General features: G+C 45.6%; 1 protein-coding gene across 1 annotated transcript in view; it reads left to right on the forward strand.

The window, feature by feature from the left end:
* Positions 1-284: 284 nt before the first annotated feature.
* GPR161 (G protein-coupled receptor 161) overlaps positions 285-22,044 on the forward strand; it is a gene marked incomplete at both ends in the record, with an annotated part of 44,312 nt that continues 22,552 nt past the window's right edge. The window contains one exon of the mRNA XM_084250858.1: positions 285-316. Within this exon, the coding sequence (XP_084106984.1) occupies positions 285-316 (32 nt within the window). The remainder of the gene's footprint in view (positions 317-22,044) is intronic.

The raw sequence follows: 22,044 nt of genomic DNA on the forward strand, positions 1-22,044 counted from the left end.
AACTTTGCATCTCCTTACTAAGACAGTTGCATAGAAAACGTAGGAGGCTGGGGACTTTTACAGGACGAGGAGCTCCGAGGAAGGCAAGAGGCAGCAAGCAGGCCTGTGTCCTGTAACTACTGCTCCCGGGCCTCTGTGTTTGGAGCGAGAGCAGAGCAGCACCGTCAAGATCTGTTTACGTCCACCCTCCCACTCCCCAGGGCTGTGGGTTCCTCAAAGGCTGGCGCTGCAGCTGATTCCCTGGGACAGCTCCAGGGCCCAGGAGAGTGCCTGGCACCGGGCAGATGCTCACACACATCGGCTGGATGAATGAAAGGTGAGCAGGAGAGGCGATGCCAGCTGGAGGTCCAGCTGAGAGCGCAGAAGGAGAGAATAGGAATGTCGGAGACTCGGGGAAGAATCCGAAAGTATTTAAGTGTGATGGAGAGAAAAACAGTAAAAGGGACGTCCCACCGGCCGGAACCGGGACGGGGGAACGGACCCGGGAAGGCCCGAGGTGGGACAGCAGAGGTTTCCAGGAGCGAAGTGGGGCGCGCCAAGAGGGCAGGGGCGAGACAAAGAGCAGCAGGCGAGGCGGATCGTGGGAAGAGACGGGAAAGTGGCCGGGGGAGGGCAGGCGCTGGAGAAGGGGCGTGAGGATGGCGGGCGGCTGGAGGGGCGGGCCGGGCGGCGGCGCGCGGGGCTCGGGCGGGGCGCGGGGGGCGCGGGGCGGTGCTGGGGCACCGGCGCGGCGAAGTTACTTGGCTGCAGCCGGCCGGGTCCGCGTGCGGGCGGCGGGGCGGCGGGAGGCGCGGAGCGGGGGCTCGGCGGAGTGAAACCCGACACCTCAGCCCCCCAGCGCGGGCGGGCTAGTAGGAAGGAAGCAGCGGCGGCCCCGAGGTGGGGAGGCGGCCGGGCCGGGCCCTGCGCTGCCGCGGCGGCGGCTCCCGGGTGAGCACCGGCTTGGGGCTCTGAGGGCGCGGGACTGGACAGGGGGTGGCCAAGGGGGCGCTGGGCCGGGTGCATGGCTTGGGGCGGGGGGGCGTGGAGTTGATCTTCCAGTGCGGGGCTGGGACGCAGGGCGCGCTCTGCGGGGGTCTCCGCGCGCGCCTCCCGCCGTCTCCCCACCCCCACGGTGCTATTCTTCTCCCCGCGCCCCTGGTGGGGGTAGGGGACAGCCTCCTGGCCGCGCTCCGCCCGGCTTTGGTGAGCCAGGGCTCTTTGTGGGAAGATCTGGGGGTCGCGCCCCTCCCCGGCAGCCGGGGCTTCCTAGAGGCCCTTCCCACCCGCCCGCCCCACTCCCGGGCACCTTCCGAACCCCCTTCTGAGACCACGGGGAGGGGGAACTCGGCGCGCACTCTGGACCTGGCATCCTGGGGCCAAGGGGCCCCGTGTCCTGCTCGGGGACAGGTTTGGGGGCGATGCGGCCTCGGCCCTCGGCTGGCATCCGTGGGGACCAGGTAAGCTCTACCCTCCGAGGGAAGCTGGGTTCTGTCCGCCCGACCTGGCGAGAGGCGCGCCCCGAAGTCGCCCGGTGCCCTAGCGCTGCGGGGTGGGCGTTTCTGCCCCCCAACTCTGCGAGAGGGAATCCGGTTAGCTTTGGGGGTACTTGGCCAGCCTTGGGCGCCTTCTGAACCAGAGCTTAACCCCATGCGACCTTTTGACAAAGGCCTGTGAGACTGGAATGTGTGAGATAACTGGGATGTGGTGCTCTTCGCAGAGGTCTGCGGACAGCAGTGCATGGGCATCACTTCGTATCACATCTTTGTGGCTATTTTTGTTCGTTATTGTACCTTTCATCCGTTTTGCGAAGTGCTTTTGAGAGCAAGTCATTTGAGACTCCTGTCTGTAAAGTAAGGAGGTGTGGTTTTGGAGGGGAAGGACCTTGGTGCCTGGAAGTGTGGAGTGAGGGTAGCTGTATTAGAAGAGGGGAGCCCCTCTCTGCGTGCTCCGGCTGGGGAGGAGGGACATCACGACCAATCGCTCTTCCAGATCAGCCACAGGTTCAATCCAAGCTTCTTGCCTTTTCCCTCTCCACCACCCCCAACCAGGAAATCAGCTGGAAGAACCATTTGGTTGCTTTCCAGTAGGATCCTCTTATTGAAGCCACTGAAACAGGTGAAGAGAGGCATTCCCAGGCCCTCGGAGCAGTACAGAAGGTGGGAATGGACCTCAGAACTAGGACAAGGACTCTTCATCCAACTCTCTTCAATAGGGCTGCATGCCGTCCATTTCTTCTAGATTGCACCTCTTTTCCTGTCCTAGCCCATACCAATTTTATGCTTGCGAGATGTTACAAGCACTTTCATATTTCACATGATGGCCCTGTGGAGAGCTGTTAGCCCATTTTATAGGTGAGGAAACTGAGACTCCAGAATGATGAAGTAGTTGCTATTAAACATAATTCTTTTGACTTGGCAACCCTTTTCACCTGACCTCCATCACACAGGCGGGTCTTTGAACTCAGGACTTCCTGCCCTAAAGCTCCACCACCCAGTTGGAGGGGTAAGTGGGGACCTGTAGGGATGGGTTGTAAGGACACTTGTCTGGCATTTTAGAAATTAAATCCAAGTGCTTAGGTGTTCAGACCCTCCCCTCGGTGTTGCAGCACTGTGTGGTGGGAGACAGAAGGAATGCCCTGTGATCAGAGAGCCTGAATTCTGTTTGGATTCCATGGTAGACAGTATCAGCTGAACTGAAACTGACCTAGATGTCACCCAAAGGGGGTACATTCCTGTAGTATGAATCCTGGCTGGGGCTGGTTGGGAGGCCTGCTTGGAAAAGGAGGGCTAGGGGTATGTATGTGGAGCAGCCCTTCCGTGAAGGAGGCTGGTGCAGATGTGACAAGGCCCTAGTCCATTGTTGTCTGATCTGAATTTGGCGGTAAGTGGTACATTTTTATGGGAAGAAGTTCCATGTTTTAAAAGTTGGCAACTAATTCAAAACATTTTTTAAGTGTGGGGACAACCAAATTATGTGTGCAGGCTGGTTGTGGCCTGCAGACTGCCAATTTGCAATTTCTCCATTGGACCTTCTTTTGGAAGCACTGGCTGTCTTTCTGAGATGCAATGAGGCATGAGAGGAGGGAAAAGGGGTGTCTTCTCCGTTTCTCTTTGAGAACAAAAAAAAATATCAACAATACTAGAGAGCGCTTTCAATGCTACCTGGAGTTTATGACTCAACACCCCATTCACGCAACTTGTACTGATCTCATCTGTGGTTCTGTATCACGAGAGAGCTCACAGCTAGGGTTTTGTTTTGTTTTTGTTGTTGTTGTTATTTTTTTCCTGGCCAGTTTATGTGCCCAGCAGGGCTGAGGGTGACTTTCATGGCTGATGTGGTCAGGGAACACTGGGAAAATATAGAAAGGAGTTTTTAATTTCATCAGGGATAAAACATTAGCAGGTACATTTGATTTGGGTTTTTTTCTTTTTATGCATACAAGAACTCTGGCCTGGGGTACAGGCCAGAGGTGTGGGTGGTGTGGGTGGTGAGAGGACGCACCAGAGACAGAGTGGGGAACAGAACAGGCAGACTGACTGAAATACACCTGCTGAGGGAACAGTGGGCAAGACAGGAGAGGTCTGCTGCGCCATGTGGGTAGCTCCCTGGCCTGGGATCGAACTGCAGAGGCTGCGGATAGCTTCACAGAGCTGTGCTTAACCACTTGTGCCACCAGGGAGGTCCCTGGGTTTGTGTTTGTTTTATGCTCAGGTAACAGGTAGGATACCAATCCAGTTTTTCTATTGACTTGTTTGTAATCTCATCAATTTGTAAGGCTCTTTATAATTTCTGAACTCTCATTCCTTTCTTGTGAATAAATTAAATACCTTGTCTTATGTCTTCTTCAACTTTGCATATTGTACAGAAGTTTTTAATTTGTACGTCGTTAAATCAATATTATTTTTCTTCAAGTTTTTTGTTCTGCTTTGGAAGCCCTCTCCTATCTCACAATTAACTTTTCCTACATTTTGTCTTTCCTCTCCGTTCTTTCTTTGCTTTTTTAAAATTTAAATATATTTTAAATTACTGTTTCTTTTCTCCAGTTTCCCTCTTCTCTTTGACAACAGGAAGGTTAGGGTTTGAATTTGCCTGTGAGCCTCTTTAGCTAACTTAGTGTCTACATTTTCTTTTACTTTAATGGGAATTTTTTTTCATGAAATCTTTTTCTTAAAAAAGATTTATTTATTTATACATACAAGAACTGGCCAGAGTTGTGGGAGGGTGAGAGAATTCACCAGAGACAGAGTGGGGAACAGAACAGGCAGATCATCTGAAACACACTGCTGAGGGGAGAAGCCGGTGAGTCAGGAGAGGTCTGCTGTGCCATGTGGGTAGCTCCCTGGCCGGCCAGAGATCGAACTCATGCTGCAGTGGCTGTGGCACGCTTCATAGGTTGCATCTTAACCCCGTTAGCCACCAAGGAGGCCCGTTTTTCACTAAATCTTTAGGATGAGTCTTCTCCAGGTGGAAAAAGAAGGGATAGGGCATCCCAGACAATGGAAACATTGTCATGTGGAGAGTGGCAATGAATATTAACATAACTGGGAGCTATTCCGTAGCTGAAGTAGAGGGAACTTCGGGTGCCGGAACATGGCAGCACCAGGTTTGTGTAGGGGACCATCAGTCTGGCAGTAACGGGGAGGACAGATTGGAATGGGGGCGAGATCAAAGATAAGAAGATGAGATAAAAAATGTCTAGTAGGAGTTCCAGGAAAAAGATGATGTGATACTCTGAGCTGGGGTAAGGAGATGAAGATGAAATTTTGAGTTAGTATTTAGGGATGTGCTAGCTATCTGTAATACAGAATGGAAATGTCCAGCATGTATTGCTTTACATATACATACATTATCTCACTGAATTGTAGCAAGTCAGAGTGGAAATACAAGGCTCAGTTGTGGTCATTATTCTATCCAAAGCCATAAGATCACGAAGTGTCATTTGGGGCCTTAGCCAGCAGGCTCACTTAAGCAGGAGGGGTCTAGGATGTCCTAGGCTTCTGTCTGGAGTGATTGGGTGGGTGGTGATGTTTTTCCTAGGGTAGAGAAAAACTCAAAAGTATGGCATATTGAGATGGAAGAAGCAGAGATGATAAATTCCATTTTGCACATGTTAGATCCGAGGTGCCTGGGTGTGACATATGGGAGCAAACATCCACAAGGTGGGTGGATATGAATCTGGAGCTCCCAAGAGTTGTCTCAGTTCTCTGGAGATTTTGGAGTCATGAAGGTATAGAGAGGGAGCACACATCCTTAGAGGCGGTATCAAGTAGGACTCTCTTTTGTACAAAGTGGTGGAAAATTCAGTTCCAGTTGGCTTATGCAAAAAAGAAAGTTACTGGCTGACATCGCTAAAAAACTCAAGAGTGTATGTGACATCAGCATGGGTTCAGGGTTCAAAAGATTTCACCAGTATTCTTTTTCTGATTGCCTCTTGTCTCAGGTTTCCTCCAGCGTGTCCAGCTGGTCCCCTCATGATGGCTAGGGAAACACAGGTTCAAGTCCGAGGGGAGAGAGGGCTACTGTGTTTCTCCCAGATACCCTGGCACAGCCCTGCTATGTCTCCTCAACTGACTGGCTCAGAGGGAGTTGGAGTAAGCTAATTGGCAAGGCCTGGGTCGTGTGTCACATCCAGAGGCACAGGACTGAGGAAAGGGTGACTTTCCAGAGGAAACTCAGGGTCAACTCCAAGAGCCAGGTGATGTAGATGTGGCAGTTAATTTCTTCAGAAGATGACAAAGGAAGAAAGTTTCTCCCGACGGCATCTTGGGAAACAGCAGCACTGCCAGGGCAGGCCATTACAGGTAAACAAGTCTGGTGAGGAAGACAAGGAGGGCAAGGGAGGAGAGCATAGGATCTGGTAGCCCAGGAGAGAAAGAGTCTCAGAGGAAAAAAAAAGTCTTAAAGGGGTCAGATGCTGCAGACAGCTCCAGAAAGGGCCTGCTGGATTTGGCTAGAGGTCATTTATTTTGAATTTGACTGGGATGACCTTCTAGAGGGTTCATGCTCCTGTTTGCTGCTTCATGTTCCACCCTGCCCTGGGGATGGCCAGGTAAGGGCAGAGGCGTGGTGCTGGTAATCAGGAAATCTGGGCTTCGCCAATAATTATTTAACTGTGGGCAAATGACTCCACCTCTTTGGGCGTTAGTTTTAGCATCCATGAAGTGACATGACTAGAACGATTTATGTGTGTGATCTTTGTTTAGGAAATGTGTTAAAACTTACAAAACTCTCTGAGACAGTCTTTTCCTTATGAGAAAATGTTTGTTTATGGATTAAAGTCCTTTTACAGTTACAAAACTAGTTAGACCTTTTATATCTTTTCAAGTCAATTTTTGTATGTCCTGTTTTTCTAAAAATTGACCATTGTGTCTTATAGGTTCTCAAATTTTGGATATAAGTACGGTCAGATTGTCATGTCTTTTCATCTGCTGATAGCTATTCTTATGTCCTTTCATTCAGTCTCATTTATCGTTTTTTAATCGTTACCTGTTATATCTCTCTCTCTTCTAGGTAACTCTCACCAGTCTCTAATACTCTGTTCGTTTCTGAAAAGAATACAGTTTTGGATTAATAAAAATAAGAATGACTTAATTCTAAGGTCTCTTTTAGCTCTAAACATTGACAATTAATGAACCTGACCACCTGTTAGCACAAACCTGGCTCAAACCTTCACCTCTCATGGGGCTATGGTAGTGGCCTCCTAACTGGCATTCCTCTGTGTTTGCCCCTGCAGCCCACGCATCACTCAGCAGCAGCATAATCTTTTTTTTTTTTTTAAGATTTATTTATTTATGCATACAAGAACGGGGGTGTAAGCTAGAGGTGCAGGGAGGGAGTGCTGAGAGGATTCACCAGAGAAAGTGGGGAGCAGAACAGGCAGATCTACTGAAACACACTGCTGAGGGGAGCAGCGGGAGAGGCAGGAGAGGTCTGCTGTATCATGTGGGTTGCCCCCTGGGCAGCCAGGGATTGAACTTGTGCTGCTGTGGCTGGTGATAGCTTGACAGCACTGTCTTTAATTAACCCCTGCACCACCAGGAAGGCTGCAGAGTAATCTTTTAAAACATGCATCAGTCACAATACAGCGGGGCCTACTACCTACTGGGATCTTACACTCCTTGTGGTGGCCTTCAGTGCCCCATGTCAATCAACCCCTGCCTTTCTCCATAGTCTACTATTCTCTTCACCTCTCCAGTTTCCTTGTTATTCCTTAAACTGTCAAGCTCATTCTGACTCAGGGCCTTTGCACAGCTCTTCAAATTGAAATTCCCTTCATCATTGTTTCATCTTTCCTCAAATGTCACCTCATTCATTGGAGAGACTTTGCTGACTACCCACTCCTAGCCCACTCCCCTACTCTCTCTTTTTTTTAACTCTGTTTTATTTTTCTGTGTTTAACATCTACCACTATCTGGGATTATTTTATATATTTATTGTTTGTTTACTGTCTGTGTCCCATCTCTCATGAATGTCAGCCCCAGAAGAAGGGAGATTTGGGGGTCTTGTTCATTATTGTTTGGTGTCTTAGATGTAGAGTAGGGCTTGGCACAGAGTAGGGGTTCAGTAAACATTTGTGTGTGTGTGTGTATGTGTGTGTGTGTGTGGTGCGTAGCTGAGTGAGGAATGAGAAGAGGGAAGTCAGGAGGGCCCGGGCTGTCATGGGGAGGGAGGAAACACCGTTTGTTCCTCAGCACTATCTTTGATAGTGTCTGTCTCAGCTATAGTCATCAGAAAAAAATGTATTCATTAAGGATGCTACTTTAAGCCATTTAAAAATAATATTCTCAATTTTAGCAATATGTGCATAATTAGTTTGCTTGGATCTATGAGAAGAATGAGTAAAACAAATAATTAAGGGAAAAACCAATTAGCATAGTAATCATTGTTTATCTTGTGATAGAAGTAATCATCACAGACTTGTTTTCAGCCTAGCTTCTGTCTCTTCTTGTCTTCTTGGAACTTGTATATCTGTTTGTTTATGGAGGAAGTCGTTTTATTTTTCTTAATCTGTTTATTAAGTATATATAGTCAAAAGTAGAATGTCCAGGGTTTCTCAACCTCAGCACTCTTTTTTTAAAAAAAAGATTTATTTACTTATGCATACAAGACTTGGGGTACAGGCCAGAGGCTGGGGGCGTGGTGAGAGGATTCACCAGAGACAAGTTGTCTCAGCTCAGTGGGGAGCAGAACAGGCAGACGACAGAAATACAACGCTGAGGGGAGCAGCAGGCATGACAGGAGAGGTCTGCCGCACCAGGTGGGTTTCTCCCTGGTTGGCTGGGAATTGAACTCATGCTGCAGTGGCTGTGGACAGCTTCATAGGTTGTGTCCTAACCCTTTGTGCCACCAGGGAGGCCCCTCAACCTCAGCACTCTTAACATTTGGGGCTGGGTTGTTCTTTGTCATGGGACTGCCCTGCCCATGATAGGAGGTTTAGCAGCACCCATGGCCTTAGATTTCAGTAGTATCTTAGATGTAACAATGAATGGTGCCAGATGTCCCCTGGATTGGGAACGGAGGCAATATTGCCCCTCCTTGAGAACCATTGATGTGGATATTGGGGGCATGACTGGGTTTGGTTGGCATCTAGAGTCCTCTGCTTGGACAACTTCAGGCCCTCTCCAGCCTTCTTGTTCTCTGTGTTTAAAAGGGGGTGGTGACCTGAGCGTGGAATGTCAGCCCCCTCTTTGTATGTGGAGATAGATTAAATTTGCATGTTTCGGGCCTCCCTGGTGGCGCAGGTGGTTGAGCTGAGCCCAGCGCTGTGAAGCTGTCCGCAACTTAAAAAATTTTGTTTCATGTTTCTCAATCTTCGAGTCACTGATACTGGGAGACACTGGGATGCCCATAAAGCCAGCTCAGTCAGAGCACCCACATCACTGACCACAGAAGCAATTCAGTTGGCTGTAGAGCATTTTCTTGCAAATCTTGAGGCCTTGAACCTCAGATGGAGTCAAAGATGCTTCCATTTCACAACCTCTTGCAATGCACAAGCCCTTTGTCTCTTTATCCATGTAAGTAGTCAAACAAAACCCGTTGGACATTAGATGAAATTTGAAAGGGAAAACAAGAACTGAGTTTACTTTTCATGTTTTAAATAACTTTCTTAAACATATTTTGAGTTTATCTTCTTTTTTTTAAGATTCATTTTATTTATGCAAGAACTGGGGTACAGGCCAGAGGCATGGGAGGGTGAGAGAATTCACCAGAGACTGAGCAGGGAGCAGTAGTCAAACAAAACCCGTTGGACATTAGATGAAATTTGAAAGGGAAAACAAGAACTGAGCTTACTTTTCATGTTTTAAATAACTTTCTTAAACATATTTTGAGTTTATCTTCTTTTTTTTTAAGATTTATTTTATTTATACAAGAACTGGGGTACAGGCCAGAGGCATGGGAGGTGAGAGAATTCACGAGAGACTGAGCAGGGAGCAGAACAGGCAGAAGAACCAAAGTACACTGCTAAGGGGAGCAGTGGGCAAGGCAGGAGAGGTCAGCCACGCCATGTGGGTATCTCCCTGGCCGGCTGGAAATCGAACCCACGCTGCAGAAGCTGCAGACAGCTTCACAGCGCTGCACTCAACCTGCTGCACCACCGGGGATGCTCTTGAGTTTATCTTCTGACAACTGCTCCACTAGCTGCATTAACACACTCTTGTTCCTTGGGAGAAATGGATGTTCAGAGAGGTTAGGTGACATCTCAAGGTCACATGAAATTCAAGCAGGAGTTTGGTCAAGAGTTCAAAATATATGTTCTTTGTATTGACTATCAGATCACAGCAAATACTAGTGAGTTGGAGAAGATAAAATATTTTCTCCCATATACAAACTGCTATTGGAAATTCAAAGGGGAAACTGAGGAATAATTACTAAGACATCTGGAGGGGAAAGCAGCCTCATCTATAATAAAAGCTGTGCTAAAAACATGCATGTCTGAAATGATAACTGAAATATAAATGGGAAATTGTAGATAGTAAGTGGTGGTAAGAAGGGTCATTGTGGGCTGGAATGTTCCAGAAAGGTTTCTTCAGAATTTTACTCTTAAGGTGGACCTTGAACTAGATGTTATTCACCAAAGTGGTAACTGGAGGTAAGTGGTTTGGGAATGGCTTCTGGTGGTCATCTTCAAGCTCTCCCAGACTACATGGATTCACATGCCCCTTTAGTGTCACGTCTACTGGAGAAAATGCTTAATTACTAAAAGCTTCTGTGAATCAATAACTGTAAAGAATGAATTTGAGTGTTATTGATCACAGCGACATCTATAGATATTTGAAGAGTAATAGTTTCACATACAGATCAGACATCACTTATTAGGTCTACTGGCCATGACTGTCACTCACAGTTTGGGAGTGTGGACTTGGAGGCTGCGTGATAGGATAGCTTGTAGAGGAAATAAAAATACAGGAGAAGCAAGATAGCCAAGAAATAGTGACATTCTATGTTGTTCAGGCCTGTGCAAATGTAATTATCTTCTGTAGATATAGTCTTTTCAGGATTTGGCTTTTTGGAAAACTTTGGCATCACTCCTTAAATATAAGCTTAATTGCCTATACTTATGTAGCTACCTTTTGGTGGTATAAAATCCAATGGAGCTCAACAATCTTGCTTTAAAATTCAGTATTTTTCCTTTTGTAGTTAAAAAAAAATAATTAAAGTTAGTTGCTGAGCTTGGAGGTGTTTCAAGGGTCCTTGTTATTCTGGACCATAACATAGTTATCTGAGCCCTGTAAAGTAAAATTAGCACATCACTTATGTGCAGGAGGAAATGACATAGGTATGACCGAGGCCATGCTTGGAGAACTTGGTGCTGAAGCCCTCCCTCAGAGTACTGCCACTTTCACAGATCTTTAATAAGCTTGACAAGGAAAACAACAGTTAAGTATACTTTTCGTAGAGGAAAGGGGCAGCCAAAGGTTGATGCAAGTCACAGAAAAGGTGTCAACAGGAAATAGAGACCTTGCAAGCTACATTTAATATATGAGGACATAGCCTCACCCTTATCTGACTTGAGGAAATCTCTGTTGCAGATCTGACAATAACCACTAACTATGACAACCCGCTGATCAAGGGACTGCAGGCACACTCACAATCTTCTCTGAAGCTTTAAAAGAAAGCATTTGCAATAGAATTGCTTTTAAGGTCTTTTCCAAGTTAAAATTCCATTTATCTTGGTATTTAATAACGTTGAGTTATTATGAAAACCATTATATTTAGTGTGCTTTATTTTAAGCTATAGGGAAATGTATGATAGATATTCATGAATTTTGCTTAAAGGCTTAAAATACAGTGTTTTGATGTTTTAAAGTGATAAACCTACCAGTTCATCCAACTCAGCTATCCTGAATGAGCCATTTCTAAGGATCTGCTTGGATTTTAGTAAATTGCTACTGGACACTCCCTTTTTAATGACTAGAACCTTTGATTCTGTATAGAGTTATTGTGGCAAAGGATGAGCAAATTAGGGCATGGGGTTTGCTCTGTGGGGTAGAGGGGCATGAAACGGGTAGATGGGAGAAGGGGATGAATAGGTAAATGAAAATCCCAAGCACCAGTCCTTACCGGATTGGATTGCATTGTAATATTCATGCACAGCACAATTTTCCTCTGTCTACATCTTTCTTCTCACCTTCAACCTGCTTATCAAGTTAGGATTTTTTTTTTTATGATTTATTTATTTATACAAGAACCCGGTACAGGCCAGATGTGTGGGAGGGTAAGAGGATCCACCAGAGACAGAGCGGGGAGCAGAACAGGCAGACGACCGAAATACACTGCTGAGGGGAGCAGCGGGCGAGACAAGAGAGGTCTGCTGCGCCATGTGGGAATGTCTATGGCTTGCGGGGATCGAACCGGCACTGCAGAGGCTGCAGACAGCTTCACAGTGCTGCACTCAACCGCCTGTGCCACCAGGGAGGCCCTCAAGTTAGGATTTTTGCAGCATTGTAATAGACATGCTGCAACAGGGACTTAGTCAAAAAGGGGTTGACTAGCCTTGGCTGGATATAGTGGCTTCACAGTGTCTTCACAATTCAGTACGTGATTTGGGCTACTTCTGCCCTGCATCATGTGGGATTTCCAGGCACATGGTCAAAGATGGCTACTTCACCTTCAATCATTGGGTTTGAGTTCCCATCAAGTAGAAGGCAAAGGGAAAAGGGAAAAACTACAGCTGAGTCTGTCCCTTTTATTAGGAAATGGATAGCTTTCTGCTACCTTACAGTCTTCTGCTGACCCAAACCAAGGCCTCCCCTCACCAAGTTCTGTGCAAGTAAGTAGATTTTCAGAGGCACATCAAATCAGGGTTCTTTTGGGAGACATGGAGAATGGCTTTTGACTGGATTGTCTGTATCCTGAATAGTATCTGCTACATCTACAAAAATAATTCTCTGAAGGCAAGAAATGCCTGTGTGCTGCCATGTCTAGTGTCCCATTGTTCATGTGTGTTCATGCGTGAATAACACACATTGGGCACTTACTGTCTCCCTGGCACTGTTCTATATGTTGCCCCAAAATTCTGCAGACCAGAAATTCCTTGCCTCATGGAGCCTGCTCTCTGTGTAAGGAGAGCAGCAAGATCAATAAATAAGTCCAGAGATACTAAGGAGAAACAGTAAAGAAGGGATGAGGCCAGAGAGTGTTGGAGAAGGATATGAAATATTAGGTAGTGTGGACCACAAAGGCTTTGCCGAAAAGATGATTTCAGTTAAAACCTAAAAGAAGTGCTAGAGCAGCAAAGATGTCTGGGATAAGGGCATCGTGGGTGTATACATACAGCGTACAGCAAGTGCAAAGGCCCTGGGGTGGATCCATGCTTGAGATGTTTGAGAAATAGGATGGTAGACAGTGTGCTTTAGTGAAAGGGCTAAGAAGCAGGTTTTTGTTTTTTTTTTTATTTGAGGGGTCATGGAGAGCCAGATCATGTAGAAAACTGCAGGGCTTATTTTGAGTGATTTGGAAATCCTTTCTGAACTTTGAGTGAAGCAGTGACTTCTGAAAACTGTTTAAACAGACTCACTTTGCTGTGTTGAGAATGGTGGCAATGGCAGATACAGGTAGACAGTGAGAAAACTATTTTAAATGGACCAGTGTGGTAATAGGAGGGAGAGTAAGACATAGTTGAATTCTACAGATATTTCAAAAGTAGTGCCAACAGGTTTGCTAATGGAGAGATAGGGGATATGAGGGAAAGTGAGGAACCAGAAGCAACATCAAAGTTTTGGGTCTGAGCACCTGGAAGGTTTAGGTGCCTTCACATGAGATGCCGCCGAACGTGGTGAAGCAGACTTGACAGGTGAAAGATTTGACGTCTGGCTTTGGACACACTAGGCTCGAGATGCCTGTGACATCGAAGTGGAGGTGTTGAGTTGCCAGTTGGGAGCTTTGAGGACTAGCATGGCTTGTTTCTGCCTGGTCAGGGGCTCCTGACAAGGCCCTGGTCCAGTTGTCCAGTGAAACACCACAGTCCCTTATGCAGCAGCGACTGCTAGACGTGGACCAGCAATGGGCCGTTCTCCGTCTGACTCAGCTTTGCCTTTGGGGTTTGCTGGGATCCCAGTAGCAGATAGGACGGCTGTAGGTCAGTGCATGTGGAGGCTTTGCTGAGTCTGTCTTGGAAAGGCTGGCATTTCTGTTCTTCTCGAACTAAGGGGAATAATGTCCAGGTAGTAGCAGTGTCCAGTGACCTGGCAGAGGTAAGCCCCATGTGCCGCTGGAAAGATCACACCTCTGAGGAGGGTCCTCTGCTGTCAAGTTGCTAAAGTCTCTGCACAGAGCTGTGGTCAAACTGATGGGGATTTTCCCCCTTTTTCTCAAGCACTTTTCTCTTGGGGCTTAACACTCTCCCCTGAATGTCCCCTTCATGACTTCAGCTGGTTGTTTGTGGATTTTATGGGAAACTGAAATGGACCCTCGCTGGTCCCTGCTGACTCGGGGGCAGTGATGGCAGCCTTCACTACCACTGGCAGGGGCCTGGGAAAGAGGCCAGTTGCTCTTTGAAAAAATCAAACTGACAGTTCATGGCTCAGAGTCCAGCTTGGCTTGGAACTGAGTGTTCCGCACACTCCCCACTGTGCAAGACAAAACAGCAGCAGCAGAGTCTTATGAGGAAAAAGTTACATTTTGTTTTACCACGTAATCTGGCTTTAGTCAGTGGGCTCAGCCTTCAGTCACTGCTGTTTTCCTAGTGTGTGAGCGCTAATCCATGCAGGATGCCGCTGGGGTTCCTTATCTATTACAGGAGGGGGCTACTCCAGAGGCTTCTACGGGCCTTCTCTTCTCTGTTAGTGGGTGAGATCCTGTGAAGGTGACTACTTTCTTCATTTCATGATGTCAAACTCTGTTCTCTTGAGCGAGGCACTTAACCTTTCTGAGACTCAGTTTCCCCATTGCATTGAGTGAACAAACACTTAAGAGTTGCCAAACACTATTCTAAGCACCGAGCAATTGTCAACTCTGATTCCTCCCAATGGCCCTATAAGGTAGATGCTCCTGAGCGGGAGTGTTGTCCCTACTTTACAGATGGGGAAACCGAGGCTCAAAGAAGTTCAGTTAACATGTCAAGGTCACAGAGCCAGTAGGTGGTAGAGCTAGAATTTGAACCGAGGCTCTCCAGTTCCAGAGTTTGTAATCTTTAAATTCTTATTTATATATAAACTACCTGGCAAGAAGAAGATTTTCAAGAACCACTAATAATACTTGCCATGATGAAAACAAAATGTAAGGTGCTAAGAAGCAGTTAGTGATTCCACTAGATCAGGTATCAGCATTTTGATTAGGACCAAACTGGTCACTTACTAACCTTAACCTTAAAGTGTACACCTAACACCCTTGACTTTCAGTGTTCTGATCTGCAAATCATCTCTGCATAGCTCAAAGAATTTTGAAGCTCATTTTGGTAAGAAAACAAATTTGTAGTCAACATTTCCTTGTCTCGTTTTCTGATGTTTCTACTTACATCACCAAAACAAGACGAGGAAATGTTGACTACAAATTTGTTTTCTTCCTACTCCACCATCCTGTGTTCCCTTGTCCTGTCCCTCCCCCTGCCTCAGCCTCAGAGCCCTCAGGATGTTTGTTGATGTTTAATAGTTTTTGAAAGTGCTTTATGTTGTCAAGTTGTGTGCTATGAGAATGTCCAGTGTTTGTTTTTATTGTTCTCCTGAGTTTGCACTTTAAACTATATATTATACTGTCTAAAAGGGCAGAAGAGTAATTCATACTTCTAAAACTTATTCAGAAGGCCAGATGAGATGATGTATGTAAAAGATGATGTATGTCTGTTGCAAATGCTATTATTAGTTAATATAATTAAGCAATACTGGTGGAAATGGGTAGGACTTCCATGGGTGTGGGGAGCAAGGAGCATCAGGGACTGAACCTTGGGAAATGTCTGCTGCAGAGCGAGAGCTTGGTTTTAGAAAGACATTTCCTACTGATGCCCTGTGGACAGGGTCATGGTCAGTGGAGAAGCGCCCCCCTCCCTAGACTTCCAGGCCCTACAGAAGGAGGGTTTGAGGGGCAGTGAGGTGCTCAAGGTAACAGTTCTGTGCAATGGGAACCAAAGTCAGGTCTCGCCTGCTGCAAATGAACTCAGAAGGGGATCGTACAGTCCTGGGGGTTCTGACTCCAGCTTCTTTTTCTTTCCCTGGGGCATCTTCCTCAGCAGACCAGTGTGTTCAGAGCTGCTTTTTTTTTTGTTCTGTGGGAGCTTTTGAACCTGGACATAGCCAGGTTTCTGGTGTCCCCCTGAGGACGAATGCAAAACCCTCTAACAGACTCTGGGTTGGCTGGGGAGATGCAGGCCTCTGGGCTTGCAGAGGCCAAGTAACTGCCCCCACCATCTTGGAACAACTTTCATGTGAGTGCCAGGGAAGGATCGAGAGGGTGCAAGGAGGGGGACCCCAAGATCCTGGGATCCTGAGGCTCTCAACGAGCTGTGTGGCCCTGTTTGTGGTTGGGATAGGGGTGGGGGTTCAGGCTTGATCTTTTACCTCGGCGCAGAGCAAGGTGGTTATTAGAACCTTCTCCCCACTTCCCCGCCACCCCTCCAGTTGGTGATTGATGTGTATAAAGTGCTTTGAGGTGTGGAGATGAAGAATCCCTAAGAGTGCAGCCAAAATAGCATCAGTTACCTCACCTCACCTTGTGTGAAGTGGTGTTTAGGAATAGTTCCTTGCTGGAGGGTTGTTTGTTTGAACGTCTTAGGTACCTGCTTGTTGGCATTTGATTTCTTTCAAAGAGGCTTCGGGTGGTCCCCTTTTCTGGCTACTCAGCTCTTCGTAAAAAATAGGAGGTTGTGGAGAAGGAAGGGAGCCACCACCCAGCTCTCGTGGACTTGATATCAGAAGAGACACTCAGGCTAAAAGAAAGTTTTCTCTGGAAAATTCTGGAGAGAACAGCTGTGTCTTGTCCTGTCCAGAAGCCCCTTTTTGGGGAAGGGCCAAGAATCAGGCCCCCTTTTGACCAGCTCACAGCACCCACCCTGTTGCCTGCAGGGTCTTGGCTGTCCCCGTGATGGCCCCTTTCCAGGGGCTCTGTGGAGTGGGGGTGTGGGGGAGGCCTCCTTTACCTTGCAGCAGTTTGTAGACTGGAACATGGGTCTCCTGATCCACCAGAATAGCACCTGGAGAGGAAAAACTTCTCTGCGTCTCTGTATGAGGAAAGTCCATAATACTAAAGCCACGTGTCCCTGGCAACAGGAAAAGAATGAGATTTCAAGAAGGAGGCTGAGGTAGACAGAGCTGTGCTGGAGGGGTCAGCGCACCCTTCAAAAATGTACGAATGTCTAAAGACATAGGCACTTGACGTCTTTTTTTTTTTTTTTTAAGATTTATTTATTTATTTATTTATTTTATTTATACAAGCACTGGGTTCAGTCAGAAGCGCGGGAGGGTGAGAGAATTCACCAGAGCCAGAGCGGGGAGCAGAGCAGGCAGAAGGACCGAAGTACACTGCTGAGGGGAGCAGCGGGCACGGCAGGAGAGGTCTGCGCACCATGTGGGACCCTCGCCTGGTGGCTGGGGATCGAATCCGTGCTGCAGAGGCTGCGGGCAGCTTCACAAGCCAGAGTTCAACCGCTGTGCCACCGGGGAGGCCCGGCACTTGACGTCTTATAGATCATGGTGCATCAGAATATTCATCAGGATTCTTTAAGTGACAACTGGCAGAAACCCAACCAAAGGAAGGAGATAACTTAGTGTTTTGTGTAACTGAGAAGAACAGAAGATTCAGGATCTCAATTGTATTCTTCAGTATTTGTGGATGGATTCGGTAGGCTAGTCTGTCCTCCCCAACAATTCCAGCCAAGGTCCTGGCTCATGTGACTATGGCATGAAAATACAGGATCTTTTCTCCTAAAGTAAAATCAGGGTCAACACCAAGTGTGCAGTAAGAGCTCACTGTGCACCAGGTGCTGTTCTAGGCACTTTGTACAAAAACACTCAAGTACTCCTCACAATAACTCTATGAGGAATATAATATTCTTTTTAGAAACTAGGAAACAGAAGTCAACTAACTTATCTGGCTAGTAGGATTACAAACCCAGGCAGTATGGCTTCCGAGTCTGTCCACTTAACTCCTGGACCATGTAGTCTTTCTGAGACAATGCAGGGTGATAGCTATGTGAGCAGGAAAGAAGTTCACTACATATCAAAGAAAATCAGAGTTCTGGGGAAAAATATCAGGGGAAATATCCACATTTATAATAATAAATAGGAGAGTCGGAGAGGGGAGAATCCAACTGTTTTGTAATTCTGTAATTTAAGGCTTCTCTAGACTTCTTTATTGGAAATTACCATGCAGATGAATTTATAAAACACAATACCTGGCTCAGTATTCTGTAGTGTTGCCATATGTTTAAACCCCAAAATGATATGGGGCAGGCACTGGAGTTGACAAGATTTAAATGACTTCAGGCTGTTGCCAGTGGCATAATTCAGCAGACTCTTCACTCCGTTTGGAAATTTTCAAGAAGACCCACAAGAATTCCAGAAGAGGAGTGACCATAATACATTGCCGAGTGTCAGTTCCAGCCAGTAAATGTCTACCTTCCCTGGTGACCTGTGTGAGGAGGACACCTCTCATTCCCAGGAATACTTTGTGATACATTCAGGAAAACTTCCATCATGTGCATTATGATCCTGTTATTTCTTGGAGTTACAGCACAAGGTAATTTTATTTGGTCAGAGCAGGACGTAGTGTGTGGGAGTTCTGACACACCTTGGTGTCTGGCAGTGGAACTGGCCACGACAGCAGTAATGTGAGTCATACTTGAATTTGCTTCCATTCAATGGGCCCCGGCTTGTCAGGCTCTGGGTAAGCTGGCCGCCTGCCAGGAAGCCTCCCCTGGCTGGGGCATTCCACATGCTCTCTTCTTCTTTAAAGGTACACCCCTGGGGGATTTGCTGGGGCTTGTGCCTTCCCCATTCCAGGCCTCCAGGAGAGGATTGGAGTTTGGATTTCCCTGGATGGGCAGCTTTTTGGCCCACATTCCCCCTCTGTGTCCTGGGGAAGGATGAACCCTCCTTGAAGGAGGGAGGCCAACCCTGGGCTTTCAGAGTCTACAAACTAGTGTGCCTGCTAATAGGGCCTCCAGAGAGTCACACGGTCAAACAATAGTTTATTCTTTTTTATTGCATCTCCTGGATTGTATATTTTGCATTCTATTTTTATTCTTCCAGTGATTACTTTTATAATGTCAACACTCCTATTTGACTTAACAGTGACAGTTTTGAAGGTTAGTCATTCAACAACATTGAACAACAATCATTGTTGAGTTTCCTACCTGATGTGCTAGGCACTTGTCCAGGTGCTGGGGGACAGCTATACCCAATGTCTCTGCTTGCAATATCTTGGGATATTTTTACTCCAATCATACCCTTAAGAGCCTCCATGTTGTCTAGTCTTTTCTTTTCATCTTGCTTTTAAAGCTCTTGAATTAGCCATTTATGTAATGTTGCTGGTGTTTAACTTTTTAAATTTAAATTTCTTTTTTTTGCAGTCCTTATTTAGATTTGTCCATCTATTTACCAGTTTCTTTTCTCATCCTTGATTCATGCACCCTATCCCTTTATTTCTGGATTTGGTTTCCTTCACGAAATGAATCCTTAAGTAAATCGTTCAATAAAGAGTCATTCGTACACTTTCAGATTTTGTTTGCTTCAAACATATATTGCTCTCTTTGGGGATGATATTCTAAAACTTCAAGGCAAGAATTCTTTTCCTTAGTGTTTTAAAGAGATAATGCTACTGTCTGTCTTCAAAAGAAGGGCATGCTGTTTATTTGATTGTTGCTTCTTTATAGTAAAAGTTGCTTTCACTATTTTCTCTGTGTTGCTGTTTGTCATTTTTCATTTGACGTGCCTTGGATTTGACTTTTTCTGGTTTGTTCTAAGAATTTGCTATATTGATACCTTTCCATTCTGAGGACGCATATGTTTCTTTTCTTTTAAAGAAAATCGTTTTTCATGTTTAATTCTAGAAAAGAGTCAATCATGCCTTTAAATGTTTGTCAACCTTAACGTAAACAGTGTAGGTCCAACCTAATGTAAGTTGGATGCTTTTGACTCAAGTGACAGAAACCAAACATAAAATGGCTTTAAACTAATTTTAAAAACTGCATTAATTCACATACCAAGAAGCCCGCATGAAGATGACTTCAGGACTTGCTCATGCAGCGGCTCAGGACCCAGCCTCTCCTCCCCGCATGCAGCGTATTGCCTCCATCTCCCATGATCCCAGATGGTTTTGCCACAGCTCTGTGCTTTCTGTGCCATTAGGGCCATTAGGAAAAGGTTTTTCTTCCCAGTGCCTTGTGAAATCAAAGCAGCTTTCCCCCAGAAAGCTCTTCCCTCCTGCCCCCTGCAGACTTCCCCTCCTGACCAATCTGCCAAATTGGAAGGAGAAAGGGAATACATTGGTTTAGATCAATCAGCCCTAGTTCCCAGAAGTAGCACTAGGATCGGCCTTCTCTGAGTCTCTGGAATAGACACCAGAACAAAGTCAGAGTCTGCCAGGAAGGAGGGAAACTAGAATGGTTATTGGGTAGCACCTGAGCATGTCTGCTGGTCTCATTCTCTTTAATCTCTCCTACTGCTGTTTTTACTGAACATTCACGTTGTCTTCTCTTAGCTGTCACAAATCTTGACCTGTATTTCATGTTTTAATTTTCTTAATCTTCTTGATTGCATTCTGAATAATTTTCTTAGTTTCTTCCAGTTCGCCACCTTTCTCTTGAGCCAAATCTGCTGTTCAGCATACCCACTGGGTTTGTGATTTTGACGACTCAAATGTTAACTTCAGGAAGTTCTATTCATTCTTTTTCACGATGTCTTGCATTTTCATTATGGTGTCTGCCTCTTTCTCTTTTAAAGCCATCAGTGGCATGTGTTTTATAGTCTCTTTCATATTTTTCTATTAATTCAAGTTTTTGGAATGTCATTTCTGTTTTTGTTCACTTGCTGTCATGGTGAATGCTGGGCTGTCACTTTCATCAGGTGTTTCTTTGTTTTGTGAGTGTGGAAATTCACAGCAGAGCCATGTTGGGTCTACTTGTGCCAGCATTATTTTTACACAGATTTATAAGTTTGGATTGCTGCATTGAGCAGTTTGTATACATTTGCTGCCCTCGTCCACGTGGCACATGACTGATTTCTCATGGAAAAAAAAATATTTAGTGCTCTACCCAGGGCCTCTGGTAATGGCTGTGTTTTTGTCCCTTCCTTTTTTCAGTAGAAGGAGGTTTTCTAATCCCATTTTCACAGAGGGGCAGACCTTCTAGAACCCACTCTTGCAGGGTATCCGTGCTCCTTCTGTTGTCACACCCAAACTCACTCTTCCACATAAAGCCCTTGAACTTGGTCTGAACCCTTCTGGTCACCAGTGTGAGATTATAACTGACTTTGAGTTTCCTCTGTTTTTGTGACCTATGGTTCTCTCTCTTTCTTTAAATTTTGGGTCCTATTTAATCCAGCATTCTATGAATTTGGAGTGGGAAAGATACTCACATCACTCACGCCCATCTTGTTGCTATAGGATTCCAGTAATACGTAAAAGCAATACTGTGTGTTACTTGGGTAAAGTAGTTGCCCTGATAAAGTACTTCCTATTCATTCTCTCTTTTTCCTTGTATTTTGTATTCTCAATTTCTTAATCTTTCTGACTGCATTCTGAGGAACTTCCTTGGCCCAGTTTTGATATTTATATTTGAATAGTGAATTTATACTGATGTCTCCAGTAACCAAGCTGACATCACAGGTCCTTCCTCACCTTTTGCCCTTGATAAATTCCTATGTTCTTTCTGCCATAGTAAGAAACATGGTTCCCAACTTAAAACATGCTTGCTCGGTTGCTCTGCATTCAACGTGTAAAATGACATCACTGACAATATCTAACCTAGTGAATTTAGTTAGAGTAGAAGTGAATTTAGTATTTTTTGGTCCACAGAATATATTAACTGTATTCTAACAAATATCATATTTAAAAGTTATTTGAATAAATTAGTTTCTCTGTATGGTTATGTTACCAATCAGTTAGGCCTTTTTTTTTTCCTGTTTGCAATCAATATGTGTCTTCTTAAAAAAATTTATCAAAGCATGGTGCGACAGACCCCTCCTGCCACGCCCGCTGCTCCCCTCAGCAGTGTATTTCATCAGTCTGTTCTGCTCCCCGCACTGGCTCAGTGAATTCTCTCATCCTCCCGCACTTCTGACTGTACCCAGTGCTTGTATAAATAAATAAATAAATCTAAAAAAAAATTATCAAAGCAAACTTTAATTTTCTATCCTCCCACTAGAAAGGCTTCTGTTGCCCACTAGTTTCCCCAACCTTAGCATTGACTACAGGTTTACAATCCTTAAGATTAGTAATTTCCTTCCCATTTACCTAATGCTCAATTTTTGTTTCCATTGGGTTGTTGGAAAAGTCATGATGTATTTTTCTGTGTTTTTCAAGCAAAAAATGTGTCATGAATTTTCCGATAATCCAATATATGCACCAGGGTGAATAATATTACTCACTGCTTAGCACAAAATTCAGGATTCTATGTAGTCCATAGAGTCTTTG

Source organism: Talpa europaea (assembly GCF_964194135.1).
Source record: "Talpa europaea genome assembly, chromosome: 12".
In the NCBI taxonomy this organism is placed as follows: Eukaryota; Metazoa; Chordata; class Mammalia; order Eulipotyphla; family Talpidae; genus Talpa; species Talpa europaea.